This window comes from Agelaius tricolor, unplaced genomic scaffold (assembly GCF_023055355.1).
Source record: "Agelaius tricolor isolate 1412-34295 unplaced genomic scaffold, bAgeTri1.0.p SCAF_4, whole genome shotgun sequence".
NCBI classification, from domain to species: Eukaryota; Metazoa; Chordata; class Aves; order Passeriformes; family Icteridae; genus Agelaius; species Agelaius tricolor.
The window spans coordinates 27,114,203-27,132,760 of record NW_027269264.1 but is presented as its reverse complement, the minus strand read 5'-3'; the positions used below and the strand labels follow the sequence as shown (position 1 = coordinate 27,132,760).

General features: G+C 40.2%; 1 protein-coding gene across 10 annotated transcripts in view; it reads right to left on the bottom strand.

Annotated features, from left to right (window-relative positions):
* The window catches only part of NFIB (nuclear factor I B), a 170,712-nt gene extending 155,394 nt beyond the window's left edge, over positions 1–15,318 (bottom strand). For 9 of the 10 annotated variants that reach the window (XM_071424980.1, XM_071424986.1, XM_071424982.1 and 6 more), the window contains exons 1-2: positions 14,992–15,318; positions 8,399–8,930 (exon numbers count right to left, since the gene is read on the bottom strand). In XM_071424980.1, coding sequence (XP_071281081.1) covers positions 8,399–8,930; positions 14,992–15,021 — 562 coding nt within the window. In that variant the 5' untranslated portion in view covers positions 15,022–15,318. Of the gene's footprint in view, positions 1–8,398; positions 8,931–9,247; positions 9,400–14,991 lie in introns of those variants that run through there. The other variant, XM_071424983.1, reaches the window with a different exon arrangement.
* Between the last annotated feature and the right edge of the window lie 3,240 nt (positions 15,319–18,558).

The following is an 18,558-nucleotide window of genomic DNA, read 5'->3' as shown; positions in this document are numbered from 1 at the left end:
AACTATCTTTCAGTTGTTTAAATTGATTCTTTATGAAAAAATGTGTAGTAACTCAGGTTAATATTGCATGGAGATCAGGAAGTCAAATATGTAAACAATATGTTCAAAAGATTCATCTAATTCAAAACTTATAATTATCAATTGTTAAATAATTCCAAACAATACAGAATATACTTACCTGTGCACACCATTTGTCTCCAACAATCACAGAATTTTTTCCCTAATTTCTCAACAACCACACCAAGTTTCTCAGAGTTCACTACCTGTTCCTTTTTGCATTTGGCTTTCCTGTTCACCTTCTAAGGAAGAAAAAATGGGAACAGTTTTGATCAATATCCATATGTATTTTATTCAGAGGGGAAATAAAAAGCCCACTTAAAGCCACTGAGATGTCTTTAGTGAAAGTGCCTTTATGGAAGGACACCGGAAAACTTGACATGTCCATTCTACTCTGGAGATGTGCAGTTACTTAATAAAAAAGTGCAAGGTTTCACTGAGAAAAAAGAACACAATGATTGAAGCTTAGCTGAACACAATGAGTCAGCTAAGTTTTCACACCTTTCCTCATCACAGTAACTTCTCCTTATTTCAATATTATTTCTTGGAGTAAAAACAAACAAACATACATGTCATTTAAAAATTCCAAACACCAAAGGCAGTTAGGAACAAATTAAGGTTAAAATTACTCCAAGGTCCCCATAATTTTAAGTCACCTTTCTGACCTGAAGAGGGGTCTCATATAAAGTGGAACATAACACACAAGAGTCATAAGGCGTGAAGGCAAAAGCTCTGGTGCTCAGGTAATCTAAAAACATTCGAAACACTATGACTGATAAACAAACTTTAGACTATAAGCAATTTCTGAAAATGCCCCCCAAACACGAAGTGGCCATCTGAAGTGCCCATCTCCCACAACTCTTTTTGAGGGCAAGGCAGAAATGGGACTGGGTGGGGGGGGCAGGTGGACTAGGATAAAAGTCACATTACAATGTTGATGTTCCCGAGAAGCAGCTAAAGAAATATACTTATTTAAAATTTAAAAAGCACAATATACTTCAGAAAAGGAAAGAATCCCCCTCAGAGAAGAACTGGTGGGGAGAGCACAAGTAAACTTTTTGTCAATAAAAAGATGATGGGGGGGAAATATAAACAACTATGCTAGAAGAATGCTTCCAGGTTCACACACAGCTCACTGCTACAAGACAGCACAATAGACACACCAAAATGAACTCTGCTTTCTCTAAGAGCTAATAATCTGAGATTTACTTCCCTTTTACTTGCTTCTGAGACTTTCAAACCTCTTCTAATCCAGGTTTCAATGCTCTGAGCCATGGTTTTGGCAAAAACTTCTAAAAATTCCACCAGAGTTTAAAATTACAAAAATTAAAAAGAGATGCAGAGTAAAATCATGAAACCTCCCTATAATTAATGACATCTTGTTTGACATCTGTCAAACAAACTGAATAGTATCAGAGACTTTCTTCCCTTTTCACAATCACTTAGTATCTGTAAAGCAGCTCCTCATAAGGAGCTTTCTTCACCCCACAATGGAAGGAGCAACCCTATTCAGTTAACATAGCCATTTAACTTGATCTGAAAACCATCCTAGTCCCAGCAATTACATCAAAGAAACATTTCACCTTGCTGTTGAGACGGGAAAGTAGCACTTCAGGAAACCTCTTGAGTTACAGTGTTTGGCATTGTGGACCACCATTTCAGAGGGCCACCTGTCCTTGACATGACTATGCTACTACACTAGCAGCAGGGAAGGAGGAGAAGGAGGAAACACAGGGAAAAAAAGAAAAGAAAATTGGATAAGGAAGTGGACTTGACAGCAACCTCATGCAATTAACTTTAAAATCCAACCTGCAGTGGCATTTAGCATTCAATTATTTTAACGAAGTTTTCACAGTTACAGTGAATTCAAATATGCATGAACATTTAAGAAATTTAAAACATAAAATCCTGTTTTAAATTGAGGTATTCCCTTTATTAATGAGTCCTCTTGTATATAGTTCAGAATAATCCTTTTTGTTCACAGTATTCTGTCTGAAACTACCACAAAGCAAGAACTTTTTGATTTATTTTCCATTCTTTACTTTATCGCTCCTTGTTTTGAACTAAATGTCACTCATAAATTAACAATGACCTCTATGTTTTCAAGTAGCTGAACAGAATTTATTTAAACTTAAGTTTCTTTTATCTTAAACACAATTGATGTTATTAACCCTGTGAAAATTAGTGTATCAGGTAAGAAAAATCAGAATTAGGTAAATGTTCCTTCCTGAAATGCACATAAATTTAATTCCTGTTAACAGTAAATAATTTAGCACTCAATAGTGCTAAATAGTGGAAAATTTCCTTTTCTTTTTCACGACCCACATTCCTGCTCTTAAGAAAGCTTTTTTTAAATTGAAAAGAAAAAATTAAACATTTTGAATTCTGCAAACCTACTATCTGAATGCTAGTTCACACATCAATGTTCTGAAAAAATGAAAATTGCTAAGTGGCCTCTCAAAATGTTTCAGTATCCTAGATCTACATAAGCAAAGTAACTATAATAATCAATTGAGAAATATTATTACATCCATATATAGACTGGATTAACCTCCATTCCCTAATGACAAATGTCTTTCTTGCCCATAATTTTCAATACAATAGAGACAGTCAACAACTAAATAGTTATCCAAAATTTTACATTAGAAAACTAGAAAATAATAATAACAGTGTCTTTTTCAGTTGACACAAAAAAGTTTTTTTAAATTTGCGTTCTCTTCACGCCTCAACAGACTGGAATTGTCCAGAGCAATTCAGTTTTTAAAAGGTTGATTATTCCCTATGAGATTTGTAAACTACTAAAATCTCTTCTCGTATTAGAGTAGACAATATATAAACTCATACTTCCGGTTCTGTACTGGCTTTCTGATTCAAAATTTAGATTTAGAGCAGGGGATCGCATGCCATTTCACTGTGCAAGAAACAAGGTCCTGGAGCATATAGAAGCCTGTAGGTACAGGCATTAATAAGCTCTATTTCCTGCTGTTCCTGCTGTAACTCATCATTTGCTGTGTAAACTCCCAACAAATCACCTTGCACTTTGATATATCTTTCTGCAAAACAGGTTAAATGTTCTACTGTGTGTTCCCAGGTAAAGTATTCAGAAGGAGGCAAATCATTAAGATTAAATGAAGCAGAAACAATCAGCAAATGTTCGATTCATCTAAGCTCATTGCTCTTTTATTAATTGTATTTGGGAACATCAGTGCACACAAAAAAATGTGAACCCTCATCCAAAATCTGTCTGGGTGGCGTGGTATTTAGGCATATGACCATAATATGACTTAACCAGGAACTGCTTATAACATTATTTTGAGTGTGATTTTAAGTGGAAAATTCATGTAGTCACAGCAAACTAACCAAAACAATTTCATTATCATTTTAAAATATTAAAAATATTAAAAATATTAAAAATATTAATAATGAATGACTACACAATAAATTTTCTCAACTTACAGAATGAAAACTCAAATGTAATGTGAAACTACTATGCAAACCTCTTTCAAAATTTGAGCTCCCTATAGACATAAATTGACAAAAATCAAAAAAGCTTTTAAAAAGATTAAGCCATTGATAAACCCACCCACTCCTGCAATTCAGACATATCTTGTTAAAAAAGAATTACAATTCCTTCTGGAAGAGGGCATGTTTTCCAAGTAAGACAAGACACACGTGTTGCCGGGACTGTCTGAATTGGGAAAGCGATATCCCCACTTGGCTGGGGATTGCCAGTTTGCTGGCATTAAGCTCAGGGCGGAAGCGTTTCAGCTTGATGCGGCGGCAGCACCCTGGACCCAGCTGAGGTTATCTGCAAGCGCGCTCTTCAGGAGCGTGGGCATCACACCGGGGTGTGCCCGTGCCCCCTCCCACGCTCCCCCCAGCAGGGCACGGCACCTGCAGCACAGCAGGGCACTGCCAACCTCCCCAGCACAGGGCCAGCTCAGCACGAGAGCCCTGCATACAAAATTCTCCCCTTGGCCAGCCAGTGCCCTCGCTGCTCTCTAATCTTTCTCTTGCTTTTTTCCTTTTTTTCCCTGGCCCAGTACCCCCCCCCGCTGCAATCCTCAAGAGACAGGACACAGTCTAGCAACTCAGGGACTTACATAGGCCAGGCTTCCTTCTGCGCAGCCCTTTGGGTAGAGCTGCTAATCCTTCTTATTAATTAACGAGATAATAGCAGTTAACTGGAAAGCAATATTAATGTTAACTATCTAGGAAACTTCCAAGAGAAATGATTTATTCTTTTTGCCAATTTCCTGATAACAAAGTTGCACAGCTGGAGCTGTGGTAGCATCTTGATGGTGTAAGAAGTTAAAAAAAGGAAGAGTGCCTGAACACTACGGGACTGAGGACATCTGCATCTATTTTCTTCCCTACTCCCTAGATATTTTAAAAGAGCCTCTCCTCCTTTGACTCCAGACTTTATTAACAACTGGGAACGTGGGCTCCCCCAGCTATATCACCCTTACATAAGGACAAAGGAGAGTGTAAACAGTAACATGACTGTTCAGAGAAATGTACTCTGAGAGACACATGCGCTAAAAACACTTAAAAATCTTAACATTTACATGTAGCACTGCTTCAGTTCTTTAAACTCTCAAACTCCCAAGGTGTACTATGCTTAATTCAGTATATGCTGAATTACCTAACATCAAGTTTGCATTTTATTCATGCTGCAAAAAAAAAAGTAGTGGAGATGATGAGGGAATTCAGAATTCTGCAGACAAGGCACATTGCTATAGATATTTTAAGTTTTAGAAAAAAATAAGGCAATTTCTAGCTTTTTTTTTTTTAAATTAGTCACTGTAAGAGTAAGTAAAACATCCATCTGAAGGAGAGATTTATATTATCTTGGTTCTGTTGCAGCAAACAAGTACTGCAGCTTTCATTCACTGATTGTCAAAAACTTTCCAATGTGCCCACTGCAATGCGGATGCCAACCAACGAATCAAAGGCATTCAGCAACTAGACAAAGAGGGTCTGATGCCAACCTCGGTGCCACTGGCAACCATTATTGGCATCAAGCACATTGTCTGCCTTTTTTTCCCCTCTCCTGGCACTCGACAAACAAAATGGCGGTTCTTGTAGCAACGGGAACACAGTATAAGCGCTGCGCTGAATTAAATACCATCAAATGATTTTATGGACTGAAATTCATTTCATACCAAATGATAGACACGCTCTGATGCTCACAGGAAAAAAAAAAAAAAAGGACAATTCTGTCAATAGAAACAATGTTCACACCATTTTCAAGTTTGGGTTTTATAAACGATCTGTGTGGGACACACGCACCCCCCTGATACACACAACAAGCAGAACCCCATAGAAGCCCGTTGTGATTAATAGTTATTTTCATGTTAAACATTGATCACAATGTGTACTTCCCATTTTCTTCCTCCTTTTCAGTCAAAGGAGCAGCATTGCAACCTATGTCAATCCTCTTTTTTTCTTTTTTGTCTTTTAAGAAGATAGCATAAAATGAATAGAGGGGAAAAAAGATGCTGAATTTTGAGATGAGCGAAAAGTAGCATCTGATGAAGTTCATCAATGATAGGACTTCATAGATCAGTACTTATTTCTTCTTTCAAGGCAGACATGGACGTAGAAGCTCTTTTTGTTAAGAACTGAAAACATTATTGACACTTCTAGATCTGGAAATTGTCAATATATTGTAACATTACTCTGTACTGCAATGCGGATGCCAACCAACAAATCACAGACATCCTAGGCTAAACAAAGAAGGTCTGATGCCAATCCTGGTGCCACTGGCAACCATCACTGGCACTCGAACTATCCTTCCTCCTCTTTTTTTCCCTAATCTTCTATTTTAAAGCAACAAAAAAAGCAAACTACTTGGCCCCTTTTTTCATTTTGTGTGCTAATTCCTTCTTCATATTTTGTTCAGCGATTTAATTTTTTTGTGTTTCCACTTAGCTTTTACATGGTGCTATTAGGCGTTTTATATGTTCTGAAAGATAAAAAGCAAAACACCACAGGTATAATGCAACATTTTTGGTTGACTTCATGCATATCTTTCACAGAGCCTGGCACTCTCAATCAAGTACCCTCAAAAGTGCCACAATTAACCTGATTTCAATGAATATAGAGAATCAAAGTTTGATAAAATGGAAAAAAAAATGACATAGACAACTTAATATGACTTTTTCAAGAAGAGAGTCAAGAGATGTTAATGGAAGACTTAAAGTAAACAACAAAATACAAAAGACATGCAGTTAGCAATAAACAAAAGGGTCTTCTATGAGTGACTTGGAAATAGAAATTAGCCATCTTCATTTTCAGTATATTCTCAAAGTAGCATTGTGTAACTTTGAAAGTTATAATATTACAACAAGCTTAACTTCCTCATTTCCAATTAGACAAAAGTGTTTTAAATAAACTTATATTCTCAATACATTTAGATCAACAAAATCAACTATGCCCTGAAATTCCTTCTCCCACTTCAAGTTACTGCCTTTCAACAACTTATAAGTCAACAGTGTGTTAAGAGTACTCTGACCCCAGTTTCTTTGGCTCAAGAGGTACTTAAACTGTTTTGCCTCCCTTTGTAGTTTTGACTTTTAGAGACAGGTAAATCCATAGAATTAATCAGTAAGTTATGACTTACACTATATGCATTCATAATATAATTTGATTTTTTTTTTTCTACAAAAGGAATTTAAAGGTAAAAATTACTTGTAATTAAGCTACTTTGTTTAATGTTGTCAAAGAAATCTTTCTTCCTGTATTATTTGGGGTCAGATTTACTAGACTCCGCAGCTACTTAAAGTCACTGTAAAATACATAAACGTGTCTACTGCTGTGGCGAGACAAAAAAAACCCCAAAAAATACTAGGGGGAGTGTGGGGGTGCGGGGAGAAGCCAATATTTTTTTCACAACAAATAATATATACATTCACAAAAGCAGTTCTTCACTTGCATGAGTAAATGCTAAAAGATAATTACTTAAAACAAAATATTTCATTGTGCAGCTCTCCTCTTAAAAAACGGATATACACCAAATGAAGCCATGCAATTTTAGGTTTTTGTTACTAACAAAATCAATTCAATTTGTTTTCCAGTTAAATCTCATAGTTATTTACCAAGCATCAGATAACAGCCTGCCATCTGCCCTTCTGCAGGCCATTTCTACCTACTACCAGGCCAAGTTGTGAAATGGCCCACTATCTGCAGATGGTCGAACTTTCCCTAGTTGAGATCTGTGGCTAAAAAAGAAATGCATTATTACTGCTGATCAGCCAGCATTTCAAAGACACTTAGAAGACAGTATCATTATCAGAAAGAACCAAAATGACCCTAAACAGAGAAAAAGTACTTTGGAAGGCTTACTATCAGAGAAAAAAAAAAGAAAGAAAAAAACAAACCAACACCTTTATCTACTTTCAGCCATTTACAATTTTAGGGAACCTGCCTATGGGTATTGTTATTGAATATCCAATATATGAAATATGGCTAGTAGGTTTTCCCCTGACACGTGATTATCAGAAGCCCTGCTTTTATTTTCATTCTGTAATACAAAGTTTAAGAAGCTTTTCTATAGAGCTCCTGCAATTTTCCACATTTCAATTACCTGCCAAATAAAAGTATATGAGTGTCATTATGAAAATACACTCTTCATAAAAATTTCTCAAAATATTATGACCTGGATCTTTGTTTTAAAGCTCAAATAGATAAGATGAGCTACTGATGTAAAATATGAATAAAACATTACATATTGTGTGCAGCAATTCTGATTCTATTTGGCATTTACATGAAATACAGCCGTGATAAAGTATTTTCAAGCTTTGTTTTATAGGTATGAGAAAGTCTACAATTGCTCTTCAATGTGCTCAGTTTAAGGATTACTTCTTGATTAATTACAACAACAAAGACAATAATAAATATTTGTAGTATTTGTTGTGACTGTGCAATTGCGTATACCTGCATCTGTTCTTAATAGTACTGGGGTGAGAGGTTTTGTTTTGTCTTTCTTTAAAAACACAATTTGAAAACAATGTTTTCTGAAGTCACAACTATGTATTGCCACTTTTTCAGAATAAATAAAAGGCAACTTCAGTGGAATGAAAGTACTGCCTTGGTACATGTCTCTCTCGCTCATGAAAGAGGCACGCGTGTCAAATATGCATGTCACACAGGTCTGCAGGAATTTGTGTGCATTTAAGTACAGATGTATATATGCTGATTTACAAATGGATATGTAGCCACACTACATCTATGGACCACAGAACAATGTTTCACTGGAAGCCAGCCCACAGGGGAAACAGGGCTACTTGGAGTCAGAGTCTGACATACTAACATAGAAACATGACAGTCTGCTTCCTACCTTGCTCCTGCACGTAGTATGCCAAAAACAAATCAAGCTCCTTGACTGATACTGTTATGTGATGTGGCTGGACGCAAAGTGCTGGATTTGTGCAATGTGGGGATTTCATGAGACGCTCTCCATCCGTACTTTCCAAGGGGATGCCTTTGAACAGGATCACCATGACTAGATCCAGACGCCAGACTTTGTCAGCCTGTCGCAGGCAATCGATTCTCCTAATCTTGCCCTTCTGGTCAGGATTGGACAATACACAGCATGGGTGCTTCTTCCCAGTAACTGTGAGCACAAAATCCTCCCGGAACTCTTGGCGAATATCTTTGCGCAGCTTGGCCAGGAGCCTAGATGCCCACTTCTGTTTAATTTCAGGCTTTTCACTAAGTAGCTCATCCTTGACTGCTCTTTCCTCATCCTTTGACATTCGTTTCTCATGTTTTTTAAAGTACTTGCGTTTTCGAGCCTGAAGATTGAACCAAGTATACGCAATTGCACGGACATGTGGAAGAAGTGCCTCAATGAACGGGTGAAATTCATCCTGTGGAAAGAAGTGAAGGAAAAAAAAGAAGAAGAGAACAAGAAAACTCAAAGTCAGCAAGTTCTCATAACCAAAGCACCATCAAGAAACATTTTTGAAAATCTTTAAGTGAAATACGAGATGAAGAGAATAAACACGTAAAATTTACACAAATTTCATATTTCATTCTTTGAAAGAACTATGTGAAAATTTTATTTTGTACTCCTCCCCTCACTTCATCCCACAACTCTGCAGAGACAACATAATTTAAGAGATGCTACCAAGATGTTTTGTTCCTAACATTTAAATATTTGAACAGCTAACATCAAGAAAAGTACCATTGCACAAAGAGGACACTGCACGGTTTTAAAAAATCTGAGCAGAAATGTTCAGAAGGCTGAGGCAAATGCCACAGTTCATTTCTCTTCTCTGTGGCACAGAAACACAAAGCATATACATGCTCAGTGTAATGCCACACAGTTCCCGCTTTTGGAGCATGCTCTCAGCAAGAGACTGCTGGTGGCACAAAGAGCATGCGCCATTAAACTTGATCCATTTTCTTATCAAACGTCCAACATTCCAGCACTGAAACAGCACCATTCCAGTGGTGGTAACTAGAGAAACCAGTATAGAGTAAGGAAAAGCAGGCAAAAGACACATGTCATATACAAATCCTGAACAGAAGCTTCTGTACTTTCAGCTCTTCTCGATTCCCTCCTACCACCCCGAAGCTCTGTAAAATTAAGACTTTATGAAGGTGAGAACAAAAATTACATTTATGTCCTTCCAGCAGTTCCACTGTGAATTTTGAAGCCCCACAGAGTCAGTTAATTTGCTAACTGATCACATGAGTGTGGCAATTTTTCTAAACTCCTTAAAAATCAATCTGAGGTGTACAATGAAAAATGGCAACTTGGCACAAACTTTGCATTCTTTGTGTTTCTACATGCTGTGGCAAAGAGACATTATGAGTCCACCGCTGGTCCAATGCTGCTTTTGTGAGATCCATGCCATTTATATACAGTTTCAAAATAACCCTTTCTGTTGTCTGGCTTCACCTGCAAGTTCTTATCTTCTGCCTAGCAGCAATATGGATTGCATTAAGGAGGTAATGCTTAGTTGTTGTCTACAGGCACATCCTATAGCAATTAAATTAATTTCATTTGTCTGCTTAAAGTACCATCCTACACATCCATGTTAATATCTAAATAGACCTTCCCCAAAAACTTATTTTCCGTTAACAAGTCTGCTGTTTAAAACACTGCAATCTGCTTATCAAACATTACTATATTTTGGGTTGAAAGGGAGACCTTAGGGGAGGTATCCTTCTTCCTGTGTGTAGGGATATTTAGTTTTAAATACCACGCAGATTGCTCATTATACTTAGTGGCACAGTGCAATCAAACTAAAACTGAACCTTTTTTATGCAATTATATTCAAGAATACAATTAACAAACTACTATTTTAGTTACGCTGCCAGACAAGGAATGAATTATGTTTAATCAATAGGCTGATTAACTCCATTAGGTAAAAATGATGAAAGTATAACTAATGGTCTCAATTATAGAATGCAGACTGCCATTGCAGAAGCTTCAGGCAAAGAATTCAACATTTAAATCTTTGAATTTCAAACAAACTTCAAAATTTCCTGAATGTTGCAAAACCCACTAGATCTAGTTACCTCTCCAACCATCCTCAAATCAAACAGAAAACAATAGAAAAGTTACAAGCAGTTTACCTATGATCATGTTGTCTTCATAGAAAAAAAAATTAAGCAAAGGTGGGGGGGGAAAGGAAAAAAAGAATAGAGAGGCAATATAGGAAGATACTTCAGGACATAAACAATTTCATTACAGTATGATGCTTGTCAAAGACCTACAAAGGCAACAATTAAACTGATTAGTAGTTTCCAGCAGAGATTTGAACAATTCTGTTACTATACTGGTACATAAAACTAGGCCGTGGAAAGAGTTAAACCACAATCTGTTCTTTGTGTGGGAAGGCAGTACTGCTCTGAGCAACCACAGCCCATGATAAGACTTCCCTATCTTCATATGCTTTCTGATGCCATGCTTTTTTCCCTTTCAATTATAACTACTAAAGAAAGTTTATTTTTTCTCCTACAGAAGTCATCTTAATTGAAGTATTGAATTTTTTTTTTTTAATTAGTGGAAGCATAACAACCATACTGTGTTAAGTCCTCACAATTCATTTTAGGCTGAATAAACAGATTTACTACAGATTTTGAAAATTCTAACAGCTGGGGCTAAAGGTGGGGTGAAGGCAGGTGGCTGAAGAGATTTTGGAGAAATTAATTTTTGCCTCAATACAATGATTTCTCCTACATCTAAACAGACTTTGGCATTTATAACTTAAAATGGCAATAAAATAATCATGGACGTACTCTACTTTAGTAAAATATTGCACATCTAGTTTTAATTTTGAAGAAGAGCATCATAAATTAATAAATTATTTCAGATTGACTATGCCTTGAGGTAATGCAATAGTATTAACAATAATAAACTATAGCACTTTATATCTATGAAAATTTTATAGAGAATTTCACTGATTAAATTCCAGTCTGTAGTAGTTGAATATTTCCCTTTCAAAAATAGGGAGAAAAAAACCCACAAAAACATGCACACCAGAAACTCCAATCTTTTAAAAACTGTATTCAGGGTTTTCTTTCACAGTATTGTTAAGTCGTAAAGACATACATATAGGTGAAAAGTGTTGAGAAGAAACACAGCAAAGAACATACCGTTTGAAAGAAATTTTATCAGATTTTTTGAGCTATTCACTGTGCACCTGGAGCATTTTCAAATGAAACTACTACTTGACATAGGGAAGTGCCCATAAAAATGATCCTAAATGGACATTTGCAATTAATCACATTCTCACACACATTCTCCACCAAATCTCCTAAAAAGATATCAACAGAATTTTATTTTTTCTCCTTAATATTCATATAGGCAATAGTAAATTGTTTTTTGTTTTTATGTGGCACTTGCTCATGTGCCACAGTTGCTCTTGCAATGAAGCGATTTATAAAAGTAAGATTTTCAAATGTCATATCAAATAGCTAAGGTGAACCATTGTGCACTGGCAATTTAAATTGAAACCTAAGTTGCTATACAACATCTATGTTCCTGGTAAAGAAAGGAAAAAATAGCAGTCATCTAATGACAATAGGTAGGCCAAGTTTTCTTTATTGAAAAGATAAAGAGGATATGCAGTGCTCTTCTCCTATCTTTCACTTTTAAACTTTGTATCAGCCCATGAAAGCTCAAATTGAGGACTGTGCAGCAAATACACCGGGCAGAAGTATGGAAATTTTATACAGAAAGCTTCATCTACTCAACTTCCCTGCACAGATTTTCTCATGCCTAGTGAAACATATAGGCACAAAAGAAAATACTACATATTCTGAGATTTTGGACTACTGTAACATAATAAACCATGGCAAAAATATCACAAGAGAGCAAGCACTAAAAGGTATGCAGTAAACTGCATCCTATTCATGCCTCATCAAGACTGATAAATCCAGTTTCCAGTCATTCCAAAACATAGAGAAAGTGGGAAACTGAGGAAGGGAGCCTGCAAAATTAAATTGCATTTGGTAAGTTTTCTTCTACCTTGGAGTTATTTTCACCCACCAAACTTTTATTGTAAGTGTGATGGGTAACACTCAAATCGACAAGATTTGTCTTAAAGCTGTACTTTGGATTTAGACTTGTTATTAAAACGTGCTTCAGCACTGTCTCGGCGCAAACTGAACTACCACTTTCGCAAGCAGTTCCATCCAAACAGGTGTTCTGTGTTTACTTTTACCCAAATATTTCCTTCTGAACCTATGCTACCACAGTCGATGAGCATTGCAAGAGTCCTAGAGACAGAGAACACAATAGAGAGAACAATTGTGGCAGTAATGCTTTAATGCAGTTGCTACTCCAAGTGAAATGAATCAATCTTTTGCCTTAAACAAATAAAGAATACCAGGTTTAAGTTCTCATTACTGGTGTCAGTTTAATTTTTAATTTATATAGAGAAAAAAAATAATTTCTAAACTTCTCTTATCATTCCATGCAGGTAGAAAAAGATTCCAAACTAAAATCAATTTGTTGCAACTGTGTTACATGTATGTATTACCAAATGTTAACTGTCCCTGCATGGCACATGGTAGAGCATGGTTGTAAAATATTATGGAGAAAGTAGCAATGCACAAAAGCCAAAAACTGCTTTCTTGGATTAATGGCAGTAGAAGTACAATGTAGCATTTTTTATACACCTGAGTGCAGTATTTTAATACAAATTTGAAAAGAATGAGGAAGTCTATTACATCAATGAGTCCAAAAAGAAAATATAATTTTTAAAAAGTCATTAGAGAAGGAAATAAGATCGTGAAATACCGCTGTAAAAGAGGTGATTGTGAAAACCTGTTTCTCAAATGCAAAAACTGCTTTCTTCACTTGTACTGTCAGGTTTATATTCTGATGCAGAGGTCTTATTGCCCATCAATAATTCCACACGGTGGACAGCCTACACAGAATTAATTTTGCTAACCACAGATTCCACACTAAGTAGTTATTTCTATGTGTGTACCTGCAAGCATGTGCGTCTCTGTTACACAAAATGCTTCCTACGTTTCTCTTTTGAAGAAGAAATATCTCAATAACACTTTTTTCCAGCTTTCTTCCACTGCAGCTCACGTTTACTTACTGAAAATATCCATATCTAAGTCAATCACACTTAGATGCCAAACAAAATATAAACAATAAAAAATGTGTCAGCCAAAAAACTGCAAGACTGTGTCCAATCACTGAATAAGCCTTATCATTGTTTCCATCTCCAATCACAATTTATGAATACTTTAGTCCTTTCGAATTACAATGGTTTGTAACTGCGGAATAACTTAAATCATGCTTATTTATTCACGGTGCAACTGTAAGTGCATCGTTGGCCTCTCCGTAGCAGCCTTTATTTTCAGGCATTATTTTCAGCAGCAGACATTATTTTCCTACATTTTCTGCTTCTTTAGCTATTTGTTGCACCAATGCAGAAGCAAGCAGTTATCGCTTAATCAGTTTACATCACATCCTCCTAAGACAGACTTTCACGAAAGCTGAAAACTATCCCCGGGCTTTGACGACAGGGTTTACCGTCCGAAAAAGGCTCCGGTGCCCCAGCGCTCGCTCGCCGATACCGTACACCGGCCGAGGACGCTCCAGGGCCACCCGGTGAACTTCTCAAACATGCTTCCGAAACCCCTTAAGTTTCAAAATCTGCGCTTTGCCGCGGCGCGGACCCCTGCTCGGGCTGCCCCCAGCCCTCCTCGCCGCGCTCCGCACCGCGCCGACCGCCGCTCCCCTCCCGCCGTCCGTCCCGGTGACAGCCGCCGCTCGCCATCGAAAAGCGGCCGCAAGCGCGGCTGTAAGAAAAGGGTCGGTCTTTCCCCGTGCTGGGGAGAGGGCACGCTCCTCCGCCGGCACCACACTTCAGCGGGGAGGGGGAAAACGACGTGCCCTTGTAGAACCGAACGAGAAAACACTGCACAGCTTGGTCATCCCCGCTCACATCTCCCTCATTGTTGGCAGCCTGCATATTATTAATTAAGCGTAAGACGGGATTACTTCGCACCGGCCAGTGGTCGTGTTTTGTCAAAAAAACCACTTTTCCTTTCAAATCCTTTCATTAGGCTGTGTGTAAACAGGCGAGCTGAAAAGAGTGCAAATCGCTTGATTCCAATCAAATCAATACTTCTCAAACACGGTTTTTTAGCATAATTATGCTCATTTCCAGTTTGTTAACCTTTGACTTCTTATGCACCAACAATTAACAGCATTTGTCTACGGGTGACACTTTGAATGGATCTCCCCAAAACAATGGCGTGGTACCGTTTATTCTTTAATATTCCCTCCTGAGAGAGGAGTTTGGATCTGACAAACAGTTACGACTGTGCTTTAACCCGTTACAACTACTAGCAATGACTCATTAATAACCCACATACATATTTTTTTTTAAATCCCAACAAACACGTGAAAATAAACAAATTAACAAATAAATTAAATAAAAGCGTCTATACCTGAGTGAGACAGATTGGAGAATACATCATGACTTCGCTTTGAGAACACGCAGCCCGGAGAGCCCCTAAGAAAAGCCTCAAAAAGGAATAATTTCATCTATTCATTTTACAGTCATCTGAGACTCAAGGAAGATGAAATCAATCAGGACGGGGCTCTGCTCTGGATCACCACAACTTCACAACAAACCCCAGTCCTCCTTAAATAGCCAAAGATTCAAGTTCACTCCGTGTGCTAGATTTCCCGGGGTGAAATCCAATCTACACTTTTAACCCTCTTGTAGTCGGCGGCGCAGGAGTCTTGCTTTTGCTGCTGCTGCTGCTGCTGGTTGTTTTGCAGATGAGGGGGGAAGGACTCGGGGGGGGGGGGGGGGGTTGGGAGGGTGGGCGGGAGGATTTTTTTGTTTGGCTTTTTTTTATCCTTTTTTCTTTTTTTTTTTTCCTTTTTTTTTTTGGGGGGGGGGGGGGGGGCGGTGTTTTTTCTTTCTTCAGAAGTTGGTGGTGCTGCCGTAATAACACGACACTGTCACCACGCTTTCGAAAGTTCAAGGTTACAGCCCGGAGCGGAGCAAGAGGCTCCCGAACAGAGATGGCAAGCGAAACTTCGCCGGGCGGTCGGGACCGTGCGGCGGGGGCGCGCCGAGGCGGGGGCGCGCTCGGGCGGGCAGAGCGGGCGGTGCGGCCTGCGGGCTCCTCCGGCAGCCTCTGCTCGCCCGCCCGTCCTCTCTCTGCGGGCAGCGGCGAGAGACTGCCTTCCAAACGGCCACCGTAATAAAATGATCTCCTGGAAATTCAAACGATAAATCTCTCCCCGGCGCTCCCACCCGATTTGCTCTCTACGTGTCCGTGAGTGTCCCCCCCTACCCCGCCCCTGACTCTGCAAAACTTGGAAGTTGAAAAATTCACCAGTTACACCCTGTGGACCCTATTCCAGCTCTCTCCCCAGATGAGGCTTAAGTATTTTTGTTTAATTATTTAATTACACAATCACCGTTTACACTCCTCCTCCTGCAAACACATTCCTTTTCCACCAGATCCCCTTCCTCTGCCCTCCCTCTGCATTCATTACCCCCGAACGCTGCAGAAGGAACGAGCACGTTTCGCAAACATCCCTCCCTCATTTTCCCGCTCTTCTGGTGGGAGAAAGTTGCGGGGGCGAAGGGGAGGGGGGGTGGGGGGGGCTGCCATCTGCGAGAGGTTTCTTTTTCTTCTTTCGGGGTACGACTTTGCCAGCTGCGGCGGGGCTCAGGCGCCCCCGCTTCCCCCCACCCTCGGCGGGAGACGCGGGGGAGGGCAGCCCCCTCCGCCCCCCTCCCCGAACGGGGGGAGCCTGTCCCGCACCGCCGGAGACTGATGTCCCCGCCCTCGCCGGCTGCGGCCGGGGGCTGCGAAGGGGACCCGGCTCCCGGGCGGCAACAGGGTGCCAGGGTCTGGTTTCATTCTCCGGGGGCAGCTTTAACCAGGGGAGCTGGGAATGGGGGGAAAACAGTGAATGAAAATCATTTCTGCTCCTGTGAGGCGGGCTGCGGTGCTGTGCCCAGCTCAGGGGGCGTCCGGTGTGTGCGGCCCCCGGCCCCAGCACCGCCGCTGCGGGCAGTGCAGCGCTCCCTCCCGCTGCCCTTGCGCAGCCCCCGGCGGCGTGCCGGAGGGACCGGTGACTTCCTCTTTGCCCAAAGTGAGAGTTTATTCACGTCAGGCATTTCACAACGACACATCAAGGAAAGTAAGCAGGTTCAAGTCAACCATGAAATGGTCACTTTTTAACCCCGTCCTGTCCTCATTAGGGAAATGCTCAAACACAGCCCATTTTCAAAGAGGGCTCTTAATGAGGGGAGCTTGCCAAGGCTACCAGCTGCAATTCCCATAAATTTACAAACCAAAAGAAGCAGGGGGATGAGTGGGGGAAGGAGAGACCCCGTACAAGACAGGTAATGTCAAAGGAAACAGCAAGAGACCAACGCGGTAACCTTTGCAGAATCCATGCCCCATCCCCATTGCTCGGTTTCTGGCTGGCTACTCTTGCCCAGTACCCTCAGTTTTGCAGGGGTCAAACAACCGTCGTGCATCTTCTCTTCTACAGACTGTACTGGTAAGGGACAAGTTAAGGACATACATTTAGGCAGAGATGAATGACAAAAACTTGGGGTTAACCATAATTAGCAAAACTTATTTTTATATCTGGTGTAAAATACCCCCGAAATCCCATTGTTTTTCCCTCTACCCAGACACAAAAAGCTGATAATGCCAGCTCTAAATTATGGAGTTTCCCTTTGAATAAGTATTCTATTTAACTGGAGTTAATTTACCATAAAAGACATTCCTCTTGGCACAAATGCACTGGTGTCCTTGAACACACCTCTTTGAGTGCTTGAACTCTTACACAACAAGCCATTATTGCAGACCTGATTTAAAATGACAATAACTCTCCTCTGTCCCTTTTATCACTCTTATCCCTCCATAAGGATGAGGGCAACCTAACCAAATCCATAACACCACATCAGCAAGCCTGCCCCTGTGAGCTGCATAGATGTGAGAAGTCTCTCCTTTCCCAGGCAGGGCTTGCAGAAGGCCCCACTCCCTCCCTTGGTATGGCCAAGAGATTACAGTTGCACTAGGGTCCTGTGCACTAAAAGCAAGAACTACCTGGCAGTCTGGCGCAGGGAGGTAATGGCAGAGAGAAACCAGTCACTTTCTACAGCCTTTGCTACTGCAAGGGATAGGGAGTCAGTGTGAGATGGTGTTTGCATTGCCATGAGAACTGGCTGAGGGTGGGTTTGCATCTCTACCCAGAGGGCACAAGGTGGGAGATGAGCACAGACAGCCCTACAGCATGTGCCTGTATCCCCCAGAATAGTACTGCTGCAGAACAGGCAAAGCCAGATACCCCCACCCCCAGAGCCAGTCTGCTGGCCAGGATTGGACAGGCGTCTCATATGAAAGCATCTTGGGGGAAATGGAACTGCCCAGCCAGCATGGCTCAAGCAGCATTTTGTCCTCTGTATGATCTCTAGGGCATGGCAGGTGTGGTACCTGGTGCCATTGGTTTGCCCACGGGTTTGACCCAAAGGCTCCCAGTATATCACAGAAAGCAGGCTGTACTGGGCACCCAAACATGTTTTGGCTCTGTTGCTCCTGGTTAATCCCAGTGGGAACCCATAAAGGATGAAGGCTTTGTCCTGGGAGAACCCTGCTCAGATACACATGTATGCACATGCTTATGCCCCCCCATCCTCCTCCATCCCACCTCAACCCCTCAGCTCCTTTCCCAGAAAAGCAAGCTAAAGATTTTCAGAATGGATAAAGAACTACATGAAAATCATAACAAAGTCCCTATCACTTTGCTGCAGAGGCATGTTTAAAAGGGTATGTGGTAACTGGGTTAGCCTGGAGAAATATGGCATTAATGCAGCAAGGACAGTAGGCATAGTGGCTGGTCCTTGCCATGCAGGGAGACCTTGTGAGAAAGTGGTTCAGTTACTTTCAAATTCTGACTTGCATTATTTCCTCAGCCACCCCAAGACCCTTCTCTCCATCCCCACATACTAATGCTGCAAGTTCTCTACCCTTGAA